This window comes from Macrobrachium nipponense, chromosome 41 (assembly GCF_015104395.2).
Source record: "Macrobrachium nipponense isolate FS-2020 chromosome 41, ASM1510439v2, whole genome shotgun sequence".
Classification (NCBI taxonomy): Eukaryota; Metazoa; Arthropoda; class Malacostraca; order Decapoda; family Palaemonidae; genus Macrobrachium; species Macrobrachium nipponense.
Genome location: NC_061102.1, coordinates 39,077,292 through 39,101,426, shown reverse-complemented (window position 1 = coordinate 39,101,426; position 24,135 = coordinate 39,077,292). Strand labels below are relative to the sequence as shown.

The window sequence follows — 24,135 nt, the reverse complement described above, 5'->3', positions numbered from 1 at the left end:
TAGGAACCAGTTGATTACTTAGCAACGGGACCTACAACTTTTTGTGGGATCCGAAGCACATTATACCGAGAAATGAATTTCTAATCACCAGAAATAAATTCCTTTAGTTCCGCACTAACAGCACCCGAAACGAACTCGGGCTATCAGATCAATATGTGAGTGCGTAACCATGGACATTAGATGTATTCTCTTATTTTTACGTGAGGACTATTTATATACTTCATCCACGGGACCATTATGGAAATACTAGATATATATATTGGAAAATACTATATATATATATATATATATATATATATATATATATATATATATATATATATATATATATATATATATATATAACCTTGTGGTAGGCATGTAAGAATAGTTCCATTGTAGGTCCTGCGTGTCGTAAAAGGCAACTAAGATCACAGCTGCTGCCTTTGCAGTCTTACTTTTTAGTAAAAGACTAGGCCACTGCCAATAACTGTGGAAACTTCTGCTTTTTGCAGTCTTACTTTTTATTTAAAGGCGAGGCCCACCGCCAATAACTCTGGTTGATGACAACAAGTGCATGCGGTCGTACAAAAACCCTTTGCCAAACAATAAACCATGCCTGATGTTGTAGCGTATTTTAAGGGTATGGGGCCCGTAACCAAAGAACCTGCTCAGAACATAGACAGTCCTGCGAAGTCCGTGAATAAAAGGACAGCATTAACAAGTGATGGCAAGCTCCCTCTTGAAAAGATACAGATTGCTTTGTACAAGAAATATGGACATTCGAAAACTTAAGTTCTAGCCATATCGATCCCCTGTTTGTCAAAATGTAACGTTTTCCCTATAGCAATTCTTTGGTTCTGATCCTCCTATTCTGCTCCTCTCTAATCATACAGACGAAGAATCTCTATGTTGTTGTGTGCAGCGCCCACCTCACGATTTCTTGTTTCCAAAGCTGCATTTTTCCTCCCTCTTGATAACATGAAATTTAGCTTCTGTTCTCTCTCTCTCAGCTTCACTTTCTGCAAACCTTTAATCTACTGTTTGCTCTTGAAGTCCATAGGTCTTTGCTGGACTATTTTTCTTGTCATACATAGGGAAATCGTCTGTGCTATTCTTGCATATTGTACTTGCACTTGCAATCATATCCTCATTTCAATTCCATGTTTCCTCTTTCATCATTCTTCATCTGCTATGTACCTCTTGAGGATTCTCTCCCTGACTTTATCGTTGACCTCATTCCATTTTATAATCTATTCATGATCTAGGTGATAATTCACCTGTCTTCTTGCTTCACCTCCCGGACCTTAGGTGTTGTTCACACCCTTCTCGAATTGATCTTTCCGCGTTGATAACTCAGATCTGGAAAATAAGCTTGAGCATATATCTCAACTTGCGAAAAGATAAAGAGAAAGATTGTTAAAAGAATCTTTAGCTAGATTTGAATGATTCTGTCTTGACAACGCAAAATATTTTGATGAAAGATAAGTAATACAGATACAAATATTATAATGTATATTTTTTGAACTGTTATATGTCATTACGTAGAAATTTTAAATGTCCAACCTTCAAATAAAACTTGAGCGCTGCTAATTCGTTATCAAGTGTACATTGGAGTTTTCAATTGTACTTCTGCCTCGTCCATTTCACAGTTAATGCTAATTCTCACTGGATAGTGGAAGAGCTCGTTTTCAATCCTCAAATTTGCATAATTGAATTGTGGCTCAACTCTTCGTATGAGTATCACCATAAATGAAATTTCTCCATTCACTTCTTCGCTATTCCCATGTTTTCTTCCTTTCTCGTAGTCATAGTCAGATCAATGAGGTAAAGTGAGTAGTGTTGTATATTCCTCGCTTAGTGTTAACAAATATCTAATAATGAGTGTAAAAGGCATCAGAATGCGAGGCTTCTGCATTTTTGAGATGGTCATTACCCAGGGCCGCAAAGTGGCCAACTAGATTAAGTGAAAGGGAGGGAGTGGTTGAATATAAAAGTGTTACTGAAATCGGATCTAAAATTGTAAAGACACTGGAGTCAATGTAAGGGCTGTCAGAAGTGAAAAATGCTGTGTCCACTGAACGGTATACACGCCCACACTGACGTATACGTGTATTTATGTGTGTGTATGTATTGGCCCTCCTGTTTCGGAAAAAGTTTCAGACTTTCTCGCAATAACAAATTATTTAAGTTTATCTTTATCGTTCAAATAGCTTACCACAAATACTTATTAGATTTTCGAATACAAATTCATTAATCATTGGAATGGAGGCTCCATGGAAAAATGCAGTTACAGTGCCACCTCACATCTACCTTGCATCTTTATTATTGGTGCGTCGAACTCTTTCCTGTTTGTTGAATGATATTAAACCTTCCTTGTAGTATCTGTACACTTCAGTAAACGATGTCTGGGGAAAAGACTCTGTCTATATATAATATATATATATATATATATATATATATATTAATATATATATATATAATATATATATATATATGCGAGTGCTTATCTCGTAAGATTGCCATTGATCTTATAATGTCGTTGTTCTTGTGTTTAATGCTATGGTATTTTATATTATAGTTGAATATCTTTATCTTTCCAGGCCGTGTGAGTCAGCACTCGTGAAGTCTTCGTTAGCTGACGCTACAAGCATTGCCCGAAGAGAGACAGGAACTTGAAGTAGTGCTATTACATGGATATGTATCATATAGCCAGCTAAGGATTGCTTGAATAGACTTCTAACTCACAAGTGATATTACAGGTTCCTGATTATTGAGAGCTGTTAAGGTTCATGATCCATCTGATACCAAACCTTACCGTCGTTACTTCACATATTGAAATTTAACATTCATCTCTTCAAAAGTGATCCGAAATGCATAGATACATTGATAAAACCATTTCAAGATTTATATCCTTCATCTGTATATCAAGATATCACAAAAATCAGTGTTTCGAATGCTGTATAGATAAGCTGTAGATCGTGCCTCATAGTACACCGAAAACGTCAATCTAAAGAAAATGGGGTTTGCGGTATCCAAGTGTATGTGTAGTGACGTCGGAACTGAGAAAGATTCCGAGACCGAGAGAAGCGAGAAGAAGGGGAAATTTCTGTTTTCTCCTCACAAGAAAAGTTCGCCTGTGATGAGCAAAGTGGAAAGAGGTAAGTTTCTTTGCCTGCTTTTTTCATCTTTGATGCGAAGCAGGGAAGATTCTGAAGCTTTCAGCTGGGATCATCGGTGATGGGGGAATTTTGACCTCAATCTTTGCTTAATATTCACGTTAAAAGAGAATGTGTAGAGACAATCATTTATGTACACAAGTGCGTAACATGGAGATTATCAGCTCTGTCCAAAATAAGACTTACGGGTTACGGGACGTTCCGTGGGCATGACTTAAATTCACTTTGAAGTTGCGATGTGTTTTCTCCTTTCAATAATATCATTTTCTTATAATGTTTCGGCTTTGTGAAAAACTCTACAATGATTGAAAAAAACTGGAGACTTTCACATAGACATGACTTCTGAAATTTATACTAGAGAGGTCAGGGATTACTTTTTCTTTTTTTTGCCTCGTGAGAGGCTAATTTATTGGACAACCCCTCCCATCCTTTAAGAGGCGCAGTATCAAAACACACATAAACAGGGCACCAAAAAATTGTTGAGTTACATAGTGGAACAACCCCTGACATCGGTACATTGAAGTAGGTACAGTTTAAACTAAACGCACACACACACATTTATATATATATATATATATATATATATATATATATATATATAATACACTACATACATTAATTAAAGACATATATATATATATACATATATATATATATTATATATATATATATAATATATAGATATATATATATATATATATAATACATACATACATACATACAATACATACATACTACATACATACGTTGACGATCTATCGTTAGAACATGCGATAGTTTATGTTGTGTAGAAGAGCTGGAGGGAGGAATGAAAGAAGTCGATCAAGCGCTTTCGTGTATTTTCCACACTTCCTCTTCAGGGTCAAGCGATGCAAAAAATCATTATTTGTCACAAGACCCCTCTTACTATTTCAAAACTAATTGTCTAAAAATGTTATTTACATATAGTTCATCCAGTTTGTACATCCCGGGGCTGCTGTTGATCAAGTTTACACGATTTTTCTTTTTCATACGTGACGACAATGTTTGGTTTTGTGACGTCTTTACAGAACACGATCTCTTTCGCGTCTTTCCAATTCATAGTGTGGTTGCTGCACTCATTCATATGTTGAACCAAACTGCCTGCATTATTTCATCCCCTTTCTGACATTATACTATTTATGGTGCTTTAATCTTGTTTCGAGATCCTTTCCACTTTGCCCCACGTACATTGTATTACACTGATTGCAAGGGATCTCATATCAACAGCAGCCACTCTTCTGCTGAGAGGAATTCCTGGTTAACATGTTGTTAAGTACATAGTTCTTATAAATGACATTAAATGGTCTCAACAGCCCAGGGATGGTCATAAACTGGTTACAGTATGGTAAAATAGGAAGGATTTTCACATTATAATCACTCTTACGACCAATTTCATGAAATGTTTTCCTTGCTTGAAAGACTTGTTGCAATGTCTCGGACCCTGTAAAGCTCAGCTTGGAGAAAGTCAGGGCAACTGACCCCCAGCGCCCTTAGAAACACGAAAATGTCATCATCTTCGTTCTCGAGTGATGGTTAGAATAAAATTGTATGTAGGAATCTTAAATTTGTAGATTTCCTGTGCACAGTATCTAAAATTCCTAATCATTCCTCACAATTAAAACATCTATAAACGCCAACTTAATATTTATTTCAGTTTCCAAGGCGAATTTTATAGAACCGGGAATAATGCAAGCAGTTTGTTTCAACATATGAATGAATGAATACAGCCACTCAATGAATTGGAAACACGCGAAAGAGATCATGCTCTGCAAAGACATGGCAAAACGAAATATTGTTGAGTCATGTATAATAAAGAAAAATCGTGTAGACTTGATCAACAGCAGCCTTGGGATGTACAACATTTTTAGACATTTAGTTTTTAAATAGTCGTGCGATAGTTTTCATGTTTATGTATTGCTGCCACCAAGGGGTTCTTTGTAACAAATAATGAGTTTGTATCGTTTGACCCCGAGGAGTTTGAAAAATACACGAAAGCGCTTTGTCGACTTCTTTCATTCCTTCCCCCAGCTCTACCACAATAAATCACATATACATTTATATAAAAAAAAGACAAAATAAAAGGATTGATACCCTCTCCTAAAGGGAAAACCTCTGAGGTTGAATAATAGCAGTAACTAACATAATAACACACACATGACAGCAGAAATAATAATAATGATAATAATGGTGGTAAGAGCCCATACACATTTCAGGCACTAAAATGTTCATATTCTAGGCTATATTGATTGGAACAGTGGAATCTACACAAAAACACATATACAAAACAGATAAGCAAAGATTTTAAAATGAAAACAGTGTCACTAGTACTGACTTAGATAACCATTGTCATATTTGAGACGTCAGGCAGTTGGCTTCTCAGAGAGTGGATAGTGTTTAGAACACCTATATGTGAGAATCGATAGACAGGCAGATGGATGTTGTAAGGTGGATGAAAATTGGAATAAGAATAAAGTACTGGAAAAGTGGATAGAAATATGCTAAAGTTGGAAAAAACGGGAAAAAATGAGCAAGATAGGGTGTTTTGCCTCAGAACGACCGAGAGCTGAATACCGGATTAAAAACACTCTATGTCATCCCCGAAGATTAATCCACTTCTTAATTGAACGTGAGAAATGAATCCAATGAAGCTGAGGTGTGGTAAGAGGAGGAGGTCGTCCATAAACTAATTTCGCCTTTCAAACGCATCATATTAATATTCATTAACCACCCTTTCCCCTACCCCTTCTTTCTCTAACTATTTCCACATTGCATTCTGGATTTTGTCTGTTAATCGATTTATCAAATATGATGTAGCGCATCGCTTTTAAGATCAAGGCCGAATTATGATTAGTGCTAATGAAGGCTGTAAGGAAATCTGGCGATAGTGTTTACTTTTGTGTAAAAGTTATCTCGGGTATATTTTTGACGACTATAGCTTGCCTAAGGCTTGTAGAGTAATGGTTGGATAAATGATCATATGTTTTTAGTGGCCGATTTTCTCGTGTACCTTATGGTTGGATAAATGATCATATGTTTTTAGTGGCCGATTTTCTCGTGTACCTTTATGGTTGAAATGAAACCAATGAACATTATTTCAAAGAATGTAAAATAATCGTATATTGTATATTGCTTTATTTCTTGGAGGGCGAGTTTGTATGGAAGAGGTTTCCCTCATTGCACCTCCCCAACCAATTTGACTTTCACACCCCTGATCGGGTTGGAATGGCTACAATTATGTGAACTCAGCTGAACAAGTTACTATCTCTCGTCATCTCCTGTAGGGTCATACTATTCTCTAAATTTCAATAAATCTGGGGAATATTCTTATAAAAATACATAATGTCACTCGTGATATTTACTTTAATGCAGAATAACTATACTACTAGGAATTTACATATGACATTAACTAGTAGTTAAGTTGGAGCAGCACTCAAGGACATTCAAAATTTTATAAATAAAAGTTACCTAACACGTAATAAAATTAAGGTCAATGGGTTAATATGATTAAATCCTAAAATACTTCATGCACTTAGTAGTGCATGAAGTATTTTAGGATTTAATTCATGCACTTAGTAGTACAAAGTTATTTTAACACTTAGTAGTGTTAAAATAACTTTGTAAGACAGTCATGCAGTTATTCTGCATTGAAGAGGCATGACAACGAAGTATTCATTGGCTTATGTCATGTGGTGCCATAATAGCCACCATAAATAAGAGAGCCAGGGGCACCATCGTAAGTACATGTCGAGTAACAATACACAGGATTACATTAGGGGGAGCCAAGGGCTCATAAATTACAGGGAAAGAGGATAGTCATGAGAAGGAAGTATCTTTACTCTTCGAAGGGGTGCCAGTATTGGCAGACTGTTAACATGACACTTACTCTGGAGAGAGTGCCATGTGACAGGGGGTGAGTGTGGTTGGTAAGGGGAATTTACTGAAAAGAAAGGTCAATTCCACTGATGCCTAGGCAGGACATCAGTGATCTTGTTATCTAAACCCTTTATGTGTTTGATCCTCCAGTTGTAGGCATAGAGACCTGTATACCAGGGCATCAGTCGCTTATTCTGATTTTGAAGAGTAGCAAGATACTTTAGGTGATTGTGAACAGTTAGAATAGTCAAAGGGAATTTATATTTCATGTGGTAAGACTCAAACTGCTCCATAACCACAGCTCCTTTTCTATGGTGCTATATCTTGTATGAGTTTTTTGGAGTACATAGTAGGCTACCAGGTGCCTAAATTCCTCATTCTCCTGAAACATGACTGCACCAATGCAGACATCACTGACATTAACCACTAAACTGAAAAGCCAGGTCATAACCGGCTGTGTGGAGAACAGGCTTTCTGATAAGGATTGCCATCATATTATTGTATGCTTTTTCACATTCTGGAGTGCACAGAAATGGTTGCTTCCAGCGGAATAGGTTCGTTATTGGACAGCGGCGTCAGCGAAGTTTGCATGAATTGGTGGAAGTATTGAACCATGACAGTAAATGACTATGCTCCCCCTTTTCGTTGTGGCTATGGCATATTGCAGATGGCTTGAATATTGGCATGCTTGGGCATTAGCATCCCACTTCCAGCACAGTGGCCAAGATAAGTGATCTCTGCCAACTAGAACTGACATTTTTTGAGGTTGATGGCCAGGTTCACCTTTCAAAAGGTTTTAAGTATCTGGCGAAGAATTTTTGAGGTGTTCCTCGTACGAGTGAGCATACGTCACTGTCTTGTCAAGATAGACAACAGTTCTCGATTCCTTCTAGAATTTTATTCATGAATTTTTGTAAACAACTCATTGCCTTTTTTTCCAGGCCGAATGGTATGACTCTACATGGATGAAACCCTTGGGGCTCATGAAAGCAGTCAGGGTGCAACTCTTGTGACAGGGCCACCTGCCCTGTCCCTTTTTGAGGCCTATGTCTCAATCCTCAGGAGAGGGTAAGGCTCTTGCTGAGTTACTTGATTCAGCTTCTGTAGTCAATACAGAACCTGTCTCCCACTCATTCCTTGGGGACCAAGACAACTGGTGAGGACTATGCACTGCCACTTTTCTCAGTCAAGCCAAGCTTGAGTTGTAGCTTCACTTGTTCCTGAATCCTTTTGGTTTTATCAGGATTAACTTTGGTCGCATCCTTGTGCAATTGGCTTGACCTTACCACAGTTTCATAGTCTGCTTGGCAGCATGCATGCATCCAAGATGGTCTTGGGTTTCCTGTAGGCACTTGCTTAATAACTGGAGTACATCAGATCATTTTGTATTGTCCAGCCCTGGAGTGATAACTTTGAGGCGGCGCAGCAACTCTGAATTTGTTGAGGGCATTAATACTGTACTGACAGTGCTGACGATCACCAATGGAATTGGTGGGGGATTCTTGGTCTTCTTGACTTCTTGGAGACATACAGCTTGAGTAGCTTTATATGGAGCTGTTTGGCTCTCCTTTACCCACTGTTGACAAGGTAATTTAAATCCCAATTGCTAAGGACCCTATGAGGCTCTGTGAATTGTGGGTTGCTGATATTGAAAGACCAGGGTTGGTCCACTTGGTCAAATTTCAACTTAACTCATTCTTGAGTCGTGGCTTCGGTTTCTTGGGCTACTGCCCATCCAGCTTCGAGTTTCCATTGGATATCCAGTAAATCCTTCACCCATTTGGCTTTTATTGGATCAGCCCATGACTAGTACAGATGTTTAAGGGCCCCCTCGTGTAGAATGAGTATAAAGTAATTCGAAGGTACTATATCCCAGAGTCTCAATGGGAGCTTACTAAAAGGAAAAAATGGTGTAGGGAAGGTTCTCCTCCCAGGTAGGTCCTCCTTCACAATGAAGTTTGGCTAGATTTGCACCTAAGGTTTGGTGGTAATGTTCCACTATCCTTGGCTTTATGGACAATAAGGAATGGAATGAATGTGCTGGACACCATGGCTTACCATGTTCTCATGAAACTCCTCAAATATAAAATGTTGCCCTCGGTCATTTGAATTATTGTGGGAAATCCAAAATGGCAAAAGATTTGGTTAAGGGCTTTCACTATTTTTGGAGCTCTTACTCCAAACGGGTATAGCTTCAGGATTTCTGGTGAAACGATCAATGATCAAGAGGCAGTGACTATTTCCAGTCGAAAGGGACTGAATGACTTGGAAGAGGGCCTCTCTATCACGAGAGGAGTCGCCTGCAGTAACTCGAAAACAAACTGCGGGGACATCCTCCACGTCCCTATTCATCCCCTCTTAATGGGAGACTGCCGTGTAGAAGCCACATGGCTCCAGCATGGAATGTTATTTTCCATGCTGTAGCTTTGTGATTGACAAGAGGGCTCTCGAACAAGGGGCAATTTTAACCCCCATTTGACTGTAAATGTCCCTGTCCTCTTTTTCTTTTACTCTGTTTTTACTTCTTCCTCCTGCCTATTTTTGAGCTCCTTTCCACCTTCCTATCCATCCTCTATGACTTGTGCTTCTAGGGTTTTCTGGGTTAAATAGTGCGGATATTTCCACTTCCACTACATATCCTGTCTGTGGGAAAGGAAAACTTATCATGCCTTGTATTGGGGTTTGTGTTCGAAGCTTAATGTGGGAACTGTGATTGGGAGTGTCACCCAGTCTGATGATGTTTGGTTGTGAAGGGTGTTAATATGATGCCATATTGACACCCTGAAGGTGGAACTATCCTTGAGATCAGCCTGTGGATTCCAGGGGTGGGCTGCTATTAGGGGTAGGACTCCCGGCATATTTTCTGGTATGCTCACCAACATAGTCAGATTGGGGGTGATTGTATTCTAGTATATTCTCGGTCCCAACAAGTGGGTTAGGCTTACACGTGCCTCTCTGATATGTTGGCGCCATCCCTTTTTGGGTAGGGTAAGGGGTGTACATCTGGGAGTCGGTTCCTACTGGTGTTGTTAGCAGAGAACAGAGGCCCATGAAAATTCAGTGATGGCTTTCCAGTCATCACCAGCAGTGTGTGTGTGTTTTATTTATTTATTTTTTATTTTTAAACAAACTTCAACTTTTTATGGACGGTCCCCATGATCAATGTAGTACCCCTGGGCCAAATGACACCTGGACATAGTTGACAGCCCAATGCTATGTGAGAAGGAATATGGCCAGGAATTCTCAACAAAAAGCATCTGATTCCATTTGCAATGAAGAAAAATGAAAAGTATAAACTAGTTCCTTGGGTCTTTGTACCCAATTCTTTCAATATATACCTGACAACGTGACAGTATAGGCATATTTCATGTACACAGGGAACTCGTGAAATGTGGCAGACAGCCAAAAATATCACCCCAAAATAGTAATATGCTCCTAGCAGAAAGTTTCTCCCCAGAGGAGAGCATCAAGTTAATGGGATTGTCGGACTTTGCGGTAGTTACAGTTGAGTGAACTCCGCACTCCAGCCTGAACTCCAGTGATAATAACAGAATACCTCAGCCTTCCTTAATATTGACATTTGATGCTTTAAGACTTCCAGAATATGACTCTGCAGCCTGGATAGGTTTAACATAAAGCAGTACATCCTGGGACCCAGAAGGTGTTCCCATTGCCAGTATTTTGGACACACCCTACAATCGTGCCGATCCAAATTGCAAGAAAATCCTGCAGTCTTTGTCAACTGTGGAGATGATGAGCATGGTATGTGCACCAGGGAACCTAAATGTGTTCACTGTGGTGAGGGACATGCATCATCATCTCAGCAGTGTGATATATATTTACTCGAAAAAGAAATCCAAGCAATCAGGGTAATAGAAAGAACAACATTTGAGGAAACACGAGAGAGAGAGCCAAAGCAAAGATTGTAAGACTCTGTCTAAGTTTTGCCTCAGTAGTAGCAAAACTAAAAAACCAAAAGAAAGAGACATAAAAAACCCCAAGTTAGGAGCACAAAGGTAGAATCAAATAATGTCACTAAAAAGACGGCTAACTGAATCATTAGAATCAATTGATGAGAATATAAAGACAAGGTTCAGTAGAACCAACAAGAAAAACACAAGTTGAGTATAATTGAAGTGTCAGTTGAGACACCCTCCACTATCTGCCTCTTCAGAGGTGGGCCCAGTGAGTGCTGGTCTGGTACCAGCTTCTGATGGTGTCAACTCCTCTTTGGAGGACTGACCGTCAGATGCTGGTCCCTCAGTGGCAGTCCTTGCTGGTGCTTCTGCGTCATTAAAGGCAGAGGTGGCTGCTGCCAGCATTAGCAAAACACTTGATTTGGTCTCTTTAGAGAACACCTCTGCTTTCTCAGTCTTGATTGAGATGGAGAGTGAAGAAACTAAAAGGCCCTTCAGTGTCAAAGAGAAAAAGATGTTGGCTCTACTAAGGTGATAATTCCCATTAAAATGCCTTCCCCTAGGAGGAGAAAGAGCTCTCCCAGTCTTATAAATAGGAACCGTATTTATAATCACAATTTACCTATACAGTTAAAATTAAAACAATGAACATTATTTCAAAGAATGTAAAATATTTTTATATTGTACATATATTTAATTTTTAGAGTTTGAGTTTGGGTGGAAGAGGTTCCCTCGTTGCAATATGTGTATAATAGATATAATATATATTATACTTATCTATATATTAATATATATATATATATATTTAATTTTTAGATATACATACATACACACACATATATGTGTATATTATATTGTATGTATAGTATGTTAATATACCTATAACTGTATAACAGAACTAGATTTCTATATAGATCCCATGGCGTATGTTTGCCTTACGAAAGATCTCCATTGTAATGCTTAACAAACCTATAGTTTTCTTTAATACTTTGCTTTCATTGCTGACTCTCTCTTCTCACTCAGGATGCTGTTTCCCTTTGAAAAACGAGAGTAGGAGTCAAGTAGGTAGAGGGTAAGTTATAGACAAGAAGAGCGATAATTTTTTTTCTCGCTTTTCATGTGCTCAACAAACATGGAGGAGAGTCTCATTGATTTACTCCCTTCTAACGTCAAATTGATAAGACACGGTCGGCATTGAGCCCCGTTTAGAAAGATTCTCTCTCTCTCTCTCTCTCTCTCTCTCTCTCTCTCTCTCTCCTTTTCTTTTCTTTGTGTTTTACCTTCTGTTTACTATCACTCAGGTTAGATCCGACAACGCAATTAACCCTTATCTTTCTTCAGCGGCAGAAAGGTAATTTTTTTCTCTTGTTCTTTCTTTTCATCTCTTACAAAACTTCTTGTTTTGAGATGGTGATGCTGAGGAAGTCATTGCTTCATGTTTTGTTCGCTAGTTCTTGATTGACGTCAGTCGTGATTTGATGACACATTAAGGAAGCTTGGACTCCGTAACCGGAAAAGCAAACTGACCTTAGCGTGTGTGGCAGAACGTAGCATCAAAATGTATTTCGTTTTCGGTTATGGCTGTACACTTGGCCTTAAATTTATCAGATCACAATGAAGAAATGTAAATAGGTTATTCTTTTAAGTACAAGTTGTCTTGCATACTAACATTATGTAGGAAATATTTATTCTAAAAATGAGTAGCCATTGCCATTTCAAAAATGGAAAAACTCTTCAGAGTTTCCAAAGATTCTTTACGGCCAGCATATAAATAGTAATTGATGACAAGAGGCCAGTTGAAAAATAGTTTCTGTTTATTTTGTATATCAAGGCTAAATAGGAAAGCAAAATTGGCAAACAAATTCTCAGTGCAGTTGTAACTCAATTTTTCGCCATGACCTCAAATTACATCGTGCCATGGTTTCAATTATACTCTTATATTTATACGATTTACATACCTCTTAGATTACTAATTTTCAGGTATCATATTAACAACCAATCGTCCCTTAGCGGTTGTACTTGAAAGTTTCAGCGTAGATGACTTGTTTAACTGTAACTGAAGTATCCCGGTAACACCAGTAGTAATATGTTAAAGTTTTTCAATTGATCATTTATCTGGAATCAATATCCTTATTATCAACTGAGGGCTAATCTAAGGTTCCAGTTCTTCTGGCGAGCAAAAGATACTTAATATCTCTGGGTGATGGCACTTTGAATTATTTTGAAGAGTTGGATTTTTCATGATCCGTCTTTTACTATTAAGACTTGGGACAGTAGTAGTAGTAAAAGCTTTTAGTGAACTTTTCTTGCTAGTTTCATAATTTGCGTAATATTTAATGAAACCATGTTTGTAAGAAAAATGTCTGTAGGTTTCAGGTGCTTAATTAAATGTGTTGGCCTTGTTAACTTCGGTCCACACAGAGTACTTGTGGAACGCTCAGAAGCTGAAGAAATTCTCATCCATAACAGAATTCATATCTTGTTTGCTATGTTCATTGGATGAAACTTCATTTTGAAGGTGATAATTGCAATGTTTTTGTTACTCTATTCTGTTAGGTGGCGTTAGCACGCAGGAAGTGGACAAAGACTGTATTGTTATATTTTAATAAGCCTGTATCGAGTACATGACTGACAGCAGTTAGTATATCAAAGATCTTTCCATTTTTAGGGACCTAACACCTGTCTTGTTTAGTAATATCTTTTATTGATCTTAAACTTCATTGTTATTTACAGTTGAGCTTTCGGCTCGCCTGAACTAATAGTAGAAAGTTCTGCTCGACCAGGTGATAAATAACATCGACAGAAGCATTTTAACTTTATCTCAAGTTCGTCTTATATCTTTTCTAACAGTTTGGTCTTCCGTGAGAAAGTTAAGTTGTTGCTGTTGAATCGCGTCAGGCGTTTTAGGATTCGTAAAACATTTGTGTAAAGATTCACTATTATCAAATTTATTTTAGTGTCAACTTGTATTTGCGCATTTATTCCCAAATGTATTGCTATCCCGTTTTTGCCTCAAAATTCTCGTAACCAAATGAATGATAGTTTTTGACAAATAGCTGAAGGAAACCATGCTTGCTATTTTAGTCCTCCAGTCTCATTTGAGACGAGTAAAATCTAATAGATGTCGTGAAACTTATTTTTGTTTTTTAAAGAGCTGACGCAAAGTTAGGGTGACTTGCTACCCAATCCTGATCCGATCTAAGTAGCAAATATACTAAAAGTCACTCTCGATTCACCGTCAAAATACGCATTTGTCACACCGACTGATGCGCTCAAGCATTTTTTCTGATTAGCGTAACTTTTGGGAAACATTTTCTGCCTCACACACGTTATGATACTATGATAGTAAATGCCGCCCATTTATGCAGTGGAATCAGTTATCAAAAGGGAAGGCTTTCAGTTTGAATAATACGAGTTAGGAATGGACTTCCATTGTGATTGACAAATAGTATTTTTTATGCTTTGTGCATATGACGTTCATGTATATTTAATTACACAAAATTCAGTCTTTAAGTCATCTGATGTATGAACAAGAATAATTGTTTTAACCCCTATCTTAGGTGTGGCGGTCTTAGTATTGATAATTATGTTGGTACTCTGGTCTAGAAAACTATTTTCAACAAAAGTGCCCAGGGAATTGTTATTATAACCATCAGGACAATTTTTGTTTCAATACTTAAGAGCAAATTAATGAGGGATACCAAGTTTTGCCAAGCATTTGGACAAAGGAGCGCGCTTTGTTAGAAATAAAAGCATGAGTTTCAGTAAATGTCTCTTCTCATATATGGTAAATGAACTATTATGTTAAATATTGTTTTCTAACTGACATTTATCTAGTCGCTGTATTTTCAGATGGAGTTCCTTATCGTTGGAATTGTTACTCTTAAGTTAATGTGTTGAGAACAATAAAATCTGCTATGGAACAAAAATCGGTAGGCGACGTATCGGGATTATTTTTTTTTTCCTCTTTCTCTTTCAGTTGCCATGGTAATCGTTAGGCTTGTCTCACCCTCAGGGTCTAGAGTCTCAAATTACAAGTATCAGATGACAAGCGTGAGTGAAATAACTATCAAATAAGTGGGATACTAAAATAATGTAAAATCTGTCCATTATGCTGAAGAGAGCAACATGGTTAACCTTTTAACGAAGACTTAGTATACCGCAGTAGCTTGATCTATTTGTAAAATTGCTTTTCCTGAGTGGTGCACCTCTTCCATAATGTAGGTTAACTTTTATTTTACTGTACCTCCGTTCTGATTATCTTCATTCAATCTGACTTTTTATGCTCCTCTTCAATCACGTTTCATACTCTCTTCCTGTCATTTCCCCTTTGTGCTGAATGACCTCAGAGGTCCCAACACTTGGCATTTGGCCCAAATTCTATATTCTATTCTGTTCCACAATGTAGGTTAAGTACTGTTAAAAGAGGAGCTGAATTATTCCAGGAACAACGCCATTAAGGCTGTAAAGCATTCTGTGTGTAAATAATAAAAATTGACCCTAAATATTTATAGAGCTATGACAGTGACTTCAAAATTCATCTGGACCCTAAAAGGTCAGGGATCGGTTAATGCAACAGGATATGAAATTTCTAAACTGAGATTAGTGCTCAAAACTAATATCATATTACTAGTCCGCTGGTATGCCACTCAGATATCGCGGGTTTGCATCTCCCACAAGGCGATGAAAATTCACTGACTGTATCATGCTCAGTTACTGCTGCAGTTTGGGGTCTGTGGTGGGAGGTTGAAACCAACATCCTTTGGAAGCTTGAATCTCAAGTCAGTGACCCCTGTGTGCTAGTTCCATGTGAATAGGCTTCATGTACTGAAATAATAATAATAATAATAAAAGGATCTCCTGCCACGCCCAGGAGGGCGCCATTAGGCAGCACGCCCTTGCAGTACACCAGGAAGACATCACGAAAGACATCATCCTAGACGCGCTGCTTATCCTTGAGCAAAAGCCTCCCCTTAATACCACTCAAGAAGCGTTCCTGATACCGATGTGTGTGAGGAGGACCACGCCCCTCCCCCCCAACGAAAGTACCAGCGCGCATGAAACAAACACCAGACGTGAAGTACATTATGAGAACAATACCAGGGGTGACGTCTCTCGGGTAGAAGCAAATCAAGAGGCTCCCAGTGATATCCCCCGCCTGAGAAGGTCTGCAAGACTCTTAAACGCTCGCCGTATGAATCACCTTCCCAGGAACCAATGGAAACTCAACCTGCCGGAGAGGTTCTCTAGACCGTACTCGAGAGCCCGCAACATCACGATATAAGAAGAAGGACTCGCCACTCGAGTTTCACGGGCTGCTCTGTGAGCAAGAGCCCGTGCTGGCACAAGGCCAGCTAAATCTTAAACAACAACCACTCGAGTTATGGGCTGCTTTGTGAGCAAGAGCCCGCGCTGACACAAGGTCAGCTTAATCAAAACAACGACCACTCGAATTCAGTCCCTCAGCAGTCATCGCTTGATAATGTCCTGCGGATCAGGAAGAAACGTGGCTTTGGAGAGAGAGAGAGAGAATTGTATAAGCAATAATATACCATGCCCTTTGGTGCGTTGCTCGCCAGTCTAAGCAACAACGAAAAAGCCGTCATAAAAAAAAAAAGAGAAGACTCTCTACATGATTAATAGTGCTGAAGTAACAATCATTTTTAACAAAACATGTCCACGAGAGGGTCTCCTTCCGGAAAAAAAATAAATAAATAATAGAGAAAGAGAGGGACAAAATGGATAAGTATCAAGACCTGAAAATAGAAATAAGAAGGATATGGGATATGCCAGAGGAAATTGTACACATAATCATAGGAACTCAAGAAGGATATGGGATATGCCATAGGAACTCTAGGCACGATCCCAAGATTCCTGAAAAGGATTCTAGAAAAACTAGAGGCTGAAGTAGCTCCAGGTCTCATGCAGAAGAGTGTGATCCTAGAAACGGCGCACATAGTAAGAAAAGTGATGGACTCCTAAGGAGGCAGGATGCAACCCGGAACCCCACAAAATAATAATAATAATAATATAATACTATAGGACAGCCATGAGTACGGGCAATGAAAGTATCTTAAACTTTGAAAATATATATTAATAAATAATGTCGATTTCGTGGACAGAAAAAGTCTAGACTCACCACAAGTACATGAAAAACAAAACTCCTCATGATGAGGAAGCCTCGGAAAAAGTAATGGCTACCTATCGTAGTGTTTTATTACACACACAAGAAATGTAATTACATACCTTTGTTTTTAGTTTGATTCACCGCGCCCTTCTCGGCTCGTTAAGTATTTCACCCCAAAGAGGGTATCATTTATGCACCTAATATCATGTGAATAATAAATGCTATTCACAATTGAAGCTTCGCGAGTTATTGACTTTAGGGCGCCCTAATGCTATTTAACTGATAAAAATTTACAATAAATTCCTTGTATTGTGTTACATTAAAACCTCTATAGGAACAGATAAAAGGAACAGAAATGTCTCGTAGTTATCCAAGACAAAGAAGAATGTGTGATGGTTCTGTAAACTTATTATATTTCTTCCGTCATCACCAAAAGTTGTATGAAATGAGATATATATGATGAAAAATCTTACACTGTATGATCAATAGAATTGGTCAATTTTTTACATATGAAGAGATAGCCAGTTTTCCCCTCACGGTTAATATCTAACCATTATATTTTCATTAAAAAGAAATTCACGGTTTGGAAGCCAGTCCTCAGGTATTCACAGATTGTGTACTTAAGGTACATACTGATGTTGAATCGGGGATGAATTATTTATTCATTTTCCTTGAAGCATTTCAACGAGGCTCTCTTATTTTACTTGGGATTCTCTCTCTCTCTCTCTCTCTCTCTCTCTCTCTCTCTCTCTCTCTCTCTCTCTCTCTCTCTCTCTCTCTCTCTACTGTGAGCCAAGAGTAACAATTCAGTTACTGTTTTAATAAAGTAACATGACCTGTATCCATTCACGTGGCTGGGGAGTATGCGATTATTTTAACCTGTTAGGATATACCAAAAGGAGTCTCTCTCTCTCTCTCTCTCTCTCTCTCTCTCTCTCTCTCTCTCTCTCTCTCTCTCTCCATTATGAATATGTGTGTGTATATAAACATAGAGTGAGATCTTTAGAGAAAAAGGAGTAAAATTTTCACTAACTATTCTCAGTGTGCATTCGGCCTCCACACTTCATTTCCACAAAGAACAGCTTTCTACTTGACCTTTCCACACATACATATGCATAAATACATGCACATTTTGTATAATATATACATATATATATATATATATATATATATATATATATATATATGTACATAATGTTGAAAATAATTTAGATTTTGAGAATTCCAACAGATGATGAAATAATGGTAAGCTTTGATGTTAAAAGTCTTTTCACTTGTGTACCTGTCACCGACATCTTAGAATGTTTAAATAGCGAACTAAATAAGCATGTCATATCTCTGCCTAATCATGTAATTTTAGAACTAATCAGACTGTGCGAGGTTGACACTTGTTTTATTTTTAATGGAAAATTTTACCGACAAAAATTTGGAATGCAGATGGGTAATTGCTTGTCCCCAGTATTATCAAATATTTACATGGAATTTTATGAGTCTAGAATAGCGAATTCAATTATGGCAGATATTTTTTTTTCTGGGTTAGATATGTTGATGTATTTGCGGTACTGAAAACTCTTATGGACATTCAGAAGATTTTAAGAGACCTCAATACCTTAGTCCCCTCCATAATTTTTACGAATGACAAAGAAGACAATGGTATTATCTCATTTTTGGATGTTACAGTTATGAGGTCAGTTTATAATGCACAGAAAACCTACAAATAACAATCTTATTATTAACAATTACTCCTCACACAAATTAGAAGTAAAACTCTCAGCATTAAGATCAATGTTTCTTAGAGCTCTTAATACCTGCAGTCCGGAATTTATCAATGAGGAACTAGAATTTGTATATTAAGTTGGTATTGGAAATAATTTCAAATTCGAAGATATTGATTACAGTCTAAAGTTGATATTGATTACAGTCTAAAGTTAGCAAGAAAACTGGATTTTATATCTTTCCCATGCCATCCCTCATTAGACTCTACGTATAGTCTACCCCCTAAGGTTACTTGGTTTTAGTGCAACATTTTCATATCCTAGCACCATTGGAAAAACTTTAATTCGTAATAGTCCAGATAACAATGAAGCAGTCATATACAAGATCCCATGCAAGTGCGGTAGTTTTTATATAGGACGATCTGGGAAGACACTCGAAAAACGCATTTTAAATCATAAATATAATATACGAACAAATAATACAAGCAATGATTTATGTATTCACAGTAGTATGTGTAATGTACCGATTGACTGGCTAGGGTCAACGATTTTGTTTAATTAAGAGCACAGATTTTATTGAAAGAAATTTGATAGAGACAGCTTGCATTGTTCACAGCAAAGGAAAAAAAATTTAATTTATCGCTTGGATTGTATAAATTAGATCCTTTTATCTTGCATGTCAACAAACGTCAGTAAAAATTGGACAATGTTATCCATTAACTATCATATAGTATACGCTTGTTAATATGTACTGTATGTTATGCTGTTTCAAATGGACGTATTACCTCATTTGATATTTATTTATATATATATATATATATATATATATATATATATATATATATATATATATAGTATATAGAAACTGTGCCTGTGATTTTTTTGGTTTACAGCACGTCTTCTAGGGTGAGTTTGCCAGTCCCATTCCGTCTTCCACCATTTTCCCCCCCACTAGTGAATTGAATCACCTGGTACTGAAATTATGGCTTAGGTCAACAGGGGTCCAACGGAATTTAATGGACCTTGCCGTAGGCGTTCCATTCGCTCGGAAATCAAACCCAGTACTATTCACTGATAAAGCGATGTCTTAAACTCTCTCTCTCTCTCTCTCTCTCTCCTCTCACACACACACAACACATTATATATGTGTATAAATATATATATATATATATATATATATATATATATATATATATATATATTATATATATATATATATATATCGGCGCGAAGAAGAGATGATTTGGTCACTTACTTGTTATCGGCCTTATATGAATCTGTCCTCAGTCTTGCACAAATGTGACAGGTGCTTGAAAATATAACAACTTGTACAGCTTCCACTTCTTTGCGACGTTGCAGTTAGAAAGAGGTCATGGAAATATCGGGAATCATTATACGAACAGTGTTAGTTTTTCAGAGTATCTTTAAAAATGAAGCAGACAAAAAATAAATGCGGCCATGGTTGATTTTTCTTGGCCTCAGGCAAATTCCTTTTTTGATTAACTTCATAAGCCGTTTTCTGGGTGGTGTAGGAATGAGTTCTGGTGGCTGGCTAACATTTCCACAAGGAAAGAAATAGAAGGGGAACAGCACAGATATTTCCACTACTATTATGGGAACTATTTATGGGCACCTTGTTTTTATAAGTTTAGTACATCCAAATTTTGACGTGTTTTTAAAGCAGTGCGGTGAAGTCGAGCGGTTTGATGTAGATTACGACGGAGTTCATGCAGACAGAAAACTTATTCAGAAAAAAGGATCGATACAGAGCACAGATAACGAACCATGCGAGATTCCTCCCAAATAAAAGCCAACCATTCCTACTGATGAGATTGGGTGGGCTGACAAATGTTCCCGGCAGCGCAGTGGGACATTTCAAAGGCTCTTGACAGTTTGTTGTGAACTCTTTTCTCATAAAAAATGAATAGCTTTTTACATCGTTTGAAATTGTGTTGCAGACAGCGAAAACCATTGAGTATAAGGACCGGTGATTTTGATTTCCATTCCGGCTCGGGATATTGAATCGCAGAAAGATTATGACGGGTTATTCGTTAATTCTTCTTCTTTTCTGTAATTATATTTTGTCCTGGTGAATTGCTTGTTAACGTTTTTTCATTGCATTTGTACAAAATGATTGACCGTGTTAATGGATGGTTTCGGCAGATCTACAGGGAGATGGCATCTACTAGCCAATCGAAAGTTAATTACACTGCGTCATTCCTTTCAAGTTTTCATTCTTAAACTAAATTTATTGATAGATTATATTCTACCTTCTTTTATGAGCGATGATGTTACCGATTGTAAGTCGTTGCGACATTCCACATAGTGTATATTATGCAGTACAAGTTCATTTTGGTTTCTGTACGTAAGGTTTTCTAGTTTCGTTGCCTCAGTTCTTTTATGGAGGAAAAATAACGACTGTAGTGTTTTTCATTCCTCCCTTCAAGTATTTTCTTTTCGCTTCTTTGAAGTAATATATGGAGAGCGATCATTAGTTATTTCACTTTTTCACAATGAACGTTCCTTTGATAGTTGGAAAGTTAAGAGGCGAGAAAGGGTTTTCCATTCGCTCTCATATTTCGCAGCGCCATTTTCTGGCTCCGTTGGCTCTGCTTCCCCCCTCCGCTTCCTTCCATCCCACCTGGATGCCAAACTTTAGACGTTCTCCTCCCTCCATTATTTACCGACCTAAATTATTCTTCGTGGCAGAGCTGGGTTGACCTAATGGTTTGGGTATTTCCGTAATAATAATATATATAACTATAATAAATTGTTACAAATTCGTGGCAAGCTTCTTGGTTTGTTAGTAAGTAATACAGTGATTAGTGAGAACCGTTGAATGATTATAACGTAAAGTGGTTTTAATGCTTTTTTTCTTGAGTCTGTGTATATTTCATCTAATTTGATATTGTCATGTTTGAAAAGTGAATATTTTATATTGGTTTACCATACTTCACAGTGCGTATTATTATTATTATTATTATTATTTATTTTTTTATTTTTTTGCCTTCTGGGTTTTCTCACTTCCGTATCCAATTTGGTTACTGGGATTGTCATGTTGATGACTTATGATTTATTATCAATAATTAGGGGAGAAATTAAAATGGTCAGTGTAAGAAATAATAAAATTATAATTTAATTGATGTTTAATTGTTATTCATTAGTATTTGACATGGGAAAAAAATTGACGCAGTACCGTAGTCATATTGGTCATATAGTTACTGAACATAATTATTTCTGTAGGTGCAACGCCTCGGCTTACATTAAATAAGCTAGTAATTAGCAGTTTCAATTAACGTCTCGTAATTGCATTCCGCCTGGCTCACAATACTCGGTAGGCAAATTTCTGATGTTGATGAATTCTTGACTTATAGTTAGATTTCAGTTATATGTTTTACGCTTCCTTTGTTGTTATTATCGCAACTAGATTTCAGTTATATGTTTTACGCTTCCTTTGCTGTTATTATCGCAACTACCACCACTGATGCCATTGCTTCGGCCGTTGCTGTTCCAAGTACTACTTTAATCTCATGAACTGAGGGCAGTCGAAACAGACTGGTACATAAAATCATCGTTGCTACTTTAGGAGGAGGTCTACCTGCGTGTTTCTACACTGTTTCGCCGTGTCTAGTACAAGCCCCTCGGGGTCAAATGTCCTTAAAGTAGCACCAACAGTAGTTGTTGTTTGAGATTAAGCTGGCCTTATGCCAGCACTGGTTTAGGATGCAACTTCTATGGTAGCTGTTTGTTTAGAAATTTAAATTAAATGTCTTGTATACTCTTTTACACAGAGACTTCCATTTATCCTCGGACTGGCGTGACTTTAATAAGGAAATTCAATTTCTACACAGTTTTTCGCCAACAATTGTTTTCCATCTAACTTGATTTTTCGATACTCGCGGAAAATTTCAAACAACCACTTCAGGCCAGAGTACAAAATTCCAACCGTTCACAAACTTCAAATCTGTGCAAGTGTTTCATTGTTACATAATAAAACGTTTAACCAAAAACTTTCTCAAAATATTTCTAAACATTATGGAGCCGTTAAAGTTAATCTAATTCCATTCCAAAGAATCCTCATTATTCAATACTAAAGACCGTTTGAGCGACCTTACGACGACTGGGGTGATATGAAAATACGATTGTTCTCGAGGAACTTACTACGTGGGTTGCAACCAAAGACTTCTCGAGGTGCGCGCCACTCTCACTAAAGTGTGAGCTATCGAACGGGCAATAAATTGAGTCATCCAGGATTTTCAAAAATCGCAAGAGTATGCTAAAAAAATGTGATAGTAACATTGAATATGATCAATTTAAAATCATCGCAAGAGCCTCTCTATTCTGGAATCGCCAATTATTTATCAAACAGCCAGGACCATTGTAGAATACCCAAAACTCCTCTCTCTCTCTCTCTCTCTCTCTCTCTCTCTCTCTCTCTCTCTCTGTCGTATCCGGCTTCTTTGCTTTTCACTTACCCACATTCCAGTCTCCTTCCTTCTCCCTTCTTTATAGGTCGGTACCTCCAGCAAAGCCCAATTAATTGCCTTCAGCAAAGCCTAATTAATTATTATGTACAAATGTTTTTGAAGAGATTGTTTGTATGATTTACATGTATTTATAATCCACAGTATTTATTCTTTTATTGCAGCCTTGAAAACGAGACTAGTCTTGGAACGTCGGCACTAATGAAGATGATTTTATATATGTATGTATGTATGTATGTATGTATGTATGTATGTATGTATGTATACATACACTTGCAAATACGTAAATGCTTCCATAATTCTCAAGCATGTTTCTATTTATCTTATATAAGATCGTATCTAGTGGGCACAATATTGCCAACCACATGCAAGAGAACGTAATTTCTCTCATTTAGTAAGCAGATAATCTTATTTTCTTGACTACCCAGTCCAAGTAATTTCCCCAGTAATCCCTGAGGCTCTCCAACTGGAAGATATTGCAGCTCCCAGACCCAGTCATGTATCATACTGAAGCCTGTTTTACTTTTATGTCTTAGTAACAATGAGTTCCTCGAGAGAAAGGGTTTGCAAAGTCTAACGTAGGTGTTAATGCGCTCTTCGTGTAGACAAAATTGATTAAAGTATTTAGATTTTTAACATGACATTTTCAGTGTTAAAATACGTGCCTTTAAAAAATAAGGAAGTGAATGGTCCAAAGTGGCATATTGAGATGGCAGTCCAAGTTGTGTCGGCCTAACTTCTTAATGATCGAACCTCTTCCTGAACATGACAAACCTTGTGCTCTCGGCTTAATGGACCTGGGCAGATCAGCTGAAATTACATATTGATTCTCGTTTGCTA

At 37.5% G+C, this 24,135-nt stretch overlaps 1 protein-coding gene across 3 annotated transcripts in view; it reads left to right on the top strand.

The window, feature by feature from the left end:
- The window catches only part of LOC135212712 (serine/threonine-protein phosphatase with EF-hands 2-like), a 535,058-nt gene that overhangs the window by 382,641 nt on the left and 128,282 nt on the right, over positions 1-24,135 (top strand). For all 3 annotated transcript variants that reach the window (XM_064246402.1, XM_064246403.1, XM_064246404.1), the window contains one exon: positions 2,583-3,140. In XM_064246402.1, the coding sequence (XP_064102472.1) occupies positions 2,999-3,140 (142 nt within the window). In that variant the 5' untranslated portion in view covers positions 2,583-2,998. The remainder of the gene's footprint in view (positions 1-2,582; positions 3,141-24,135) is intronic.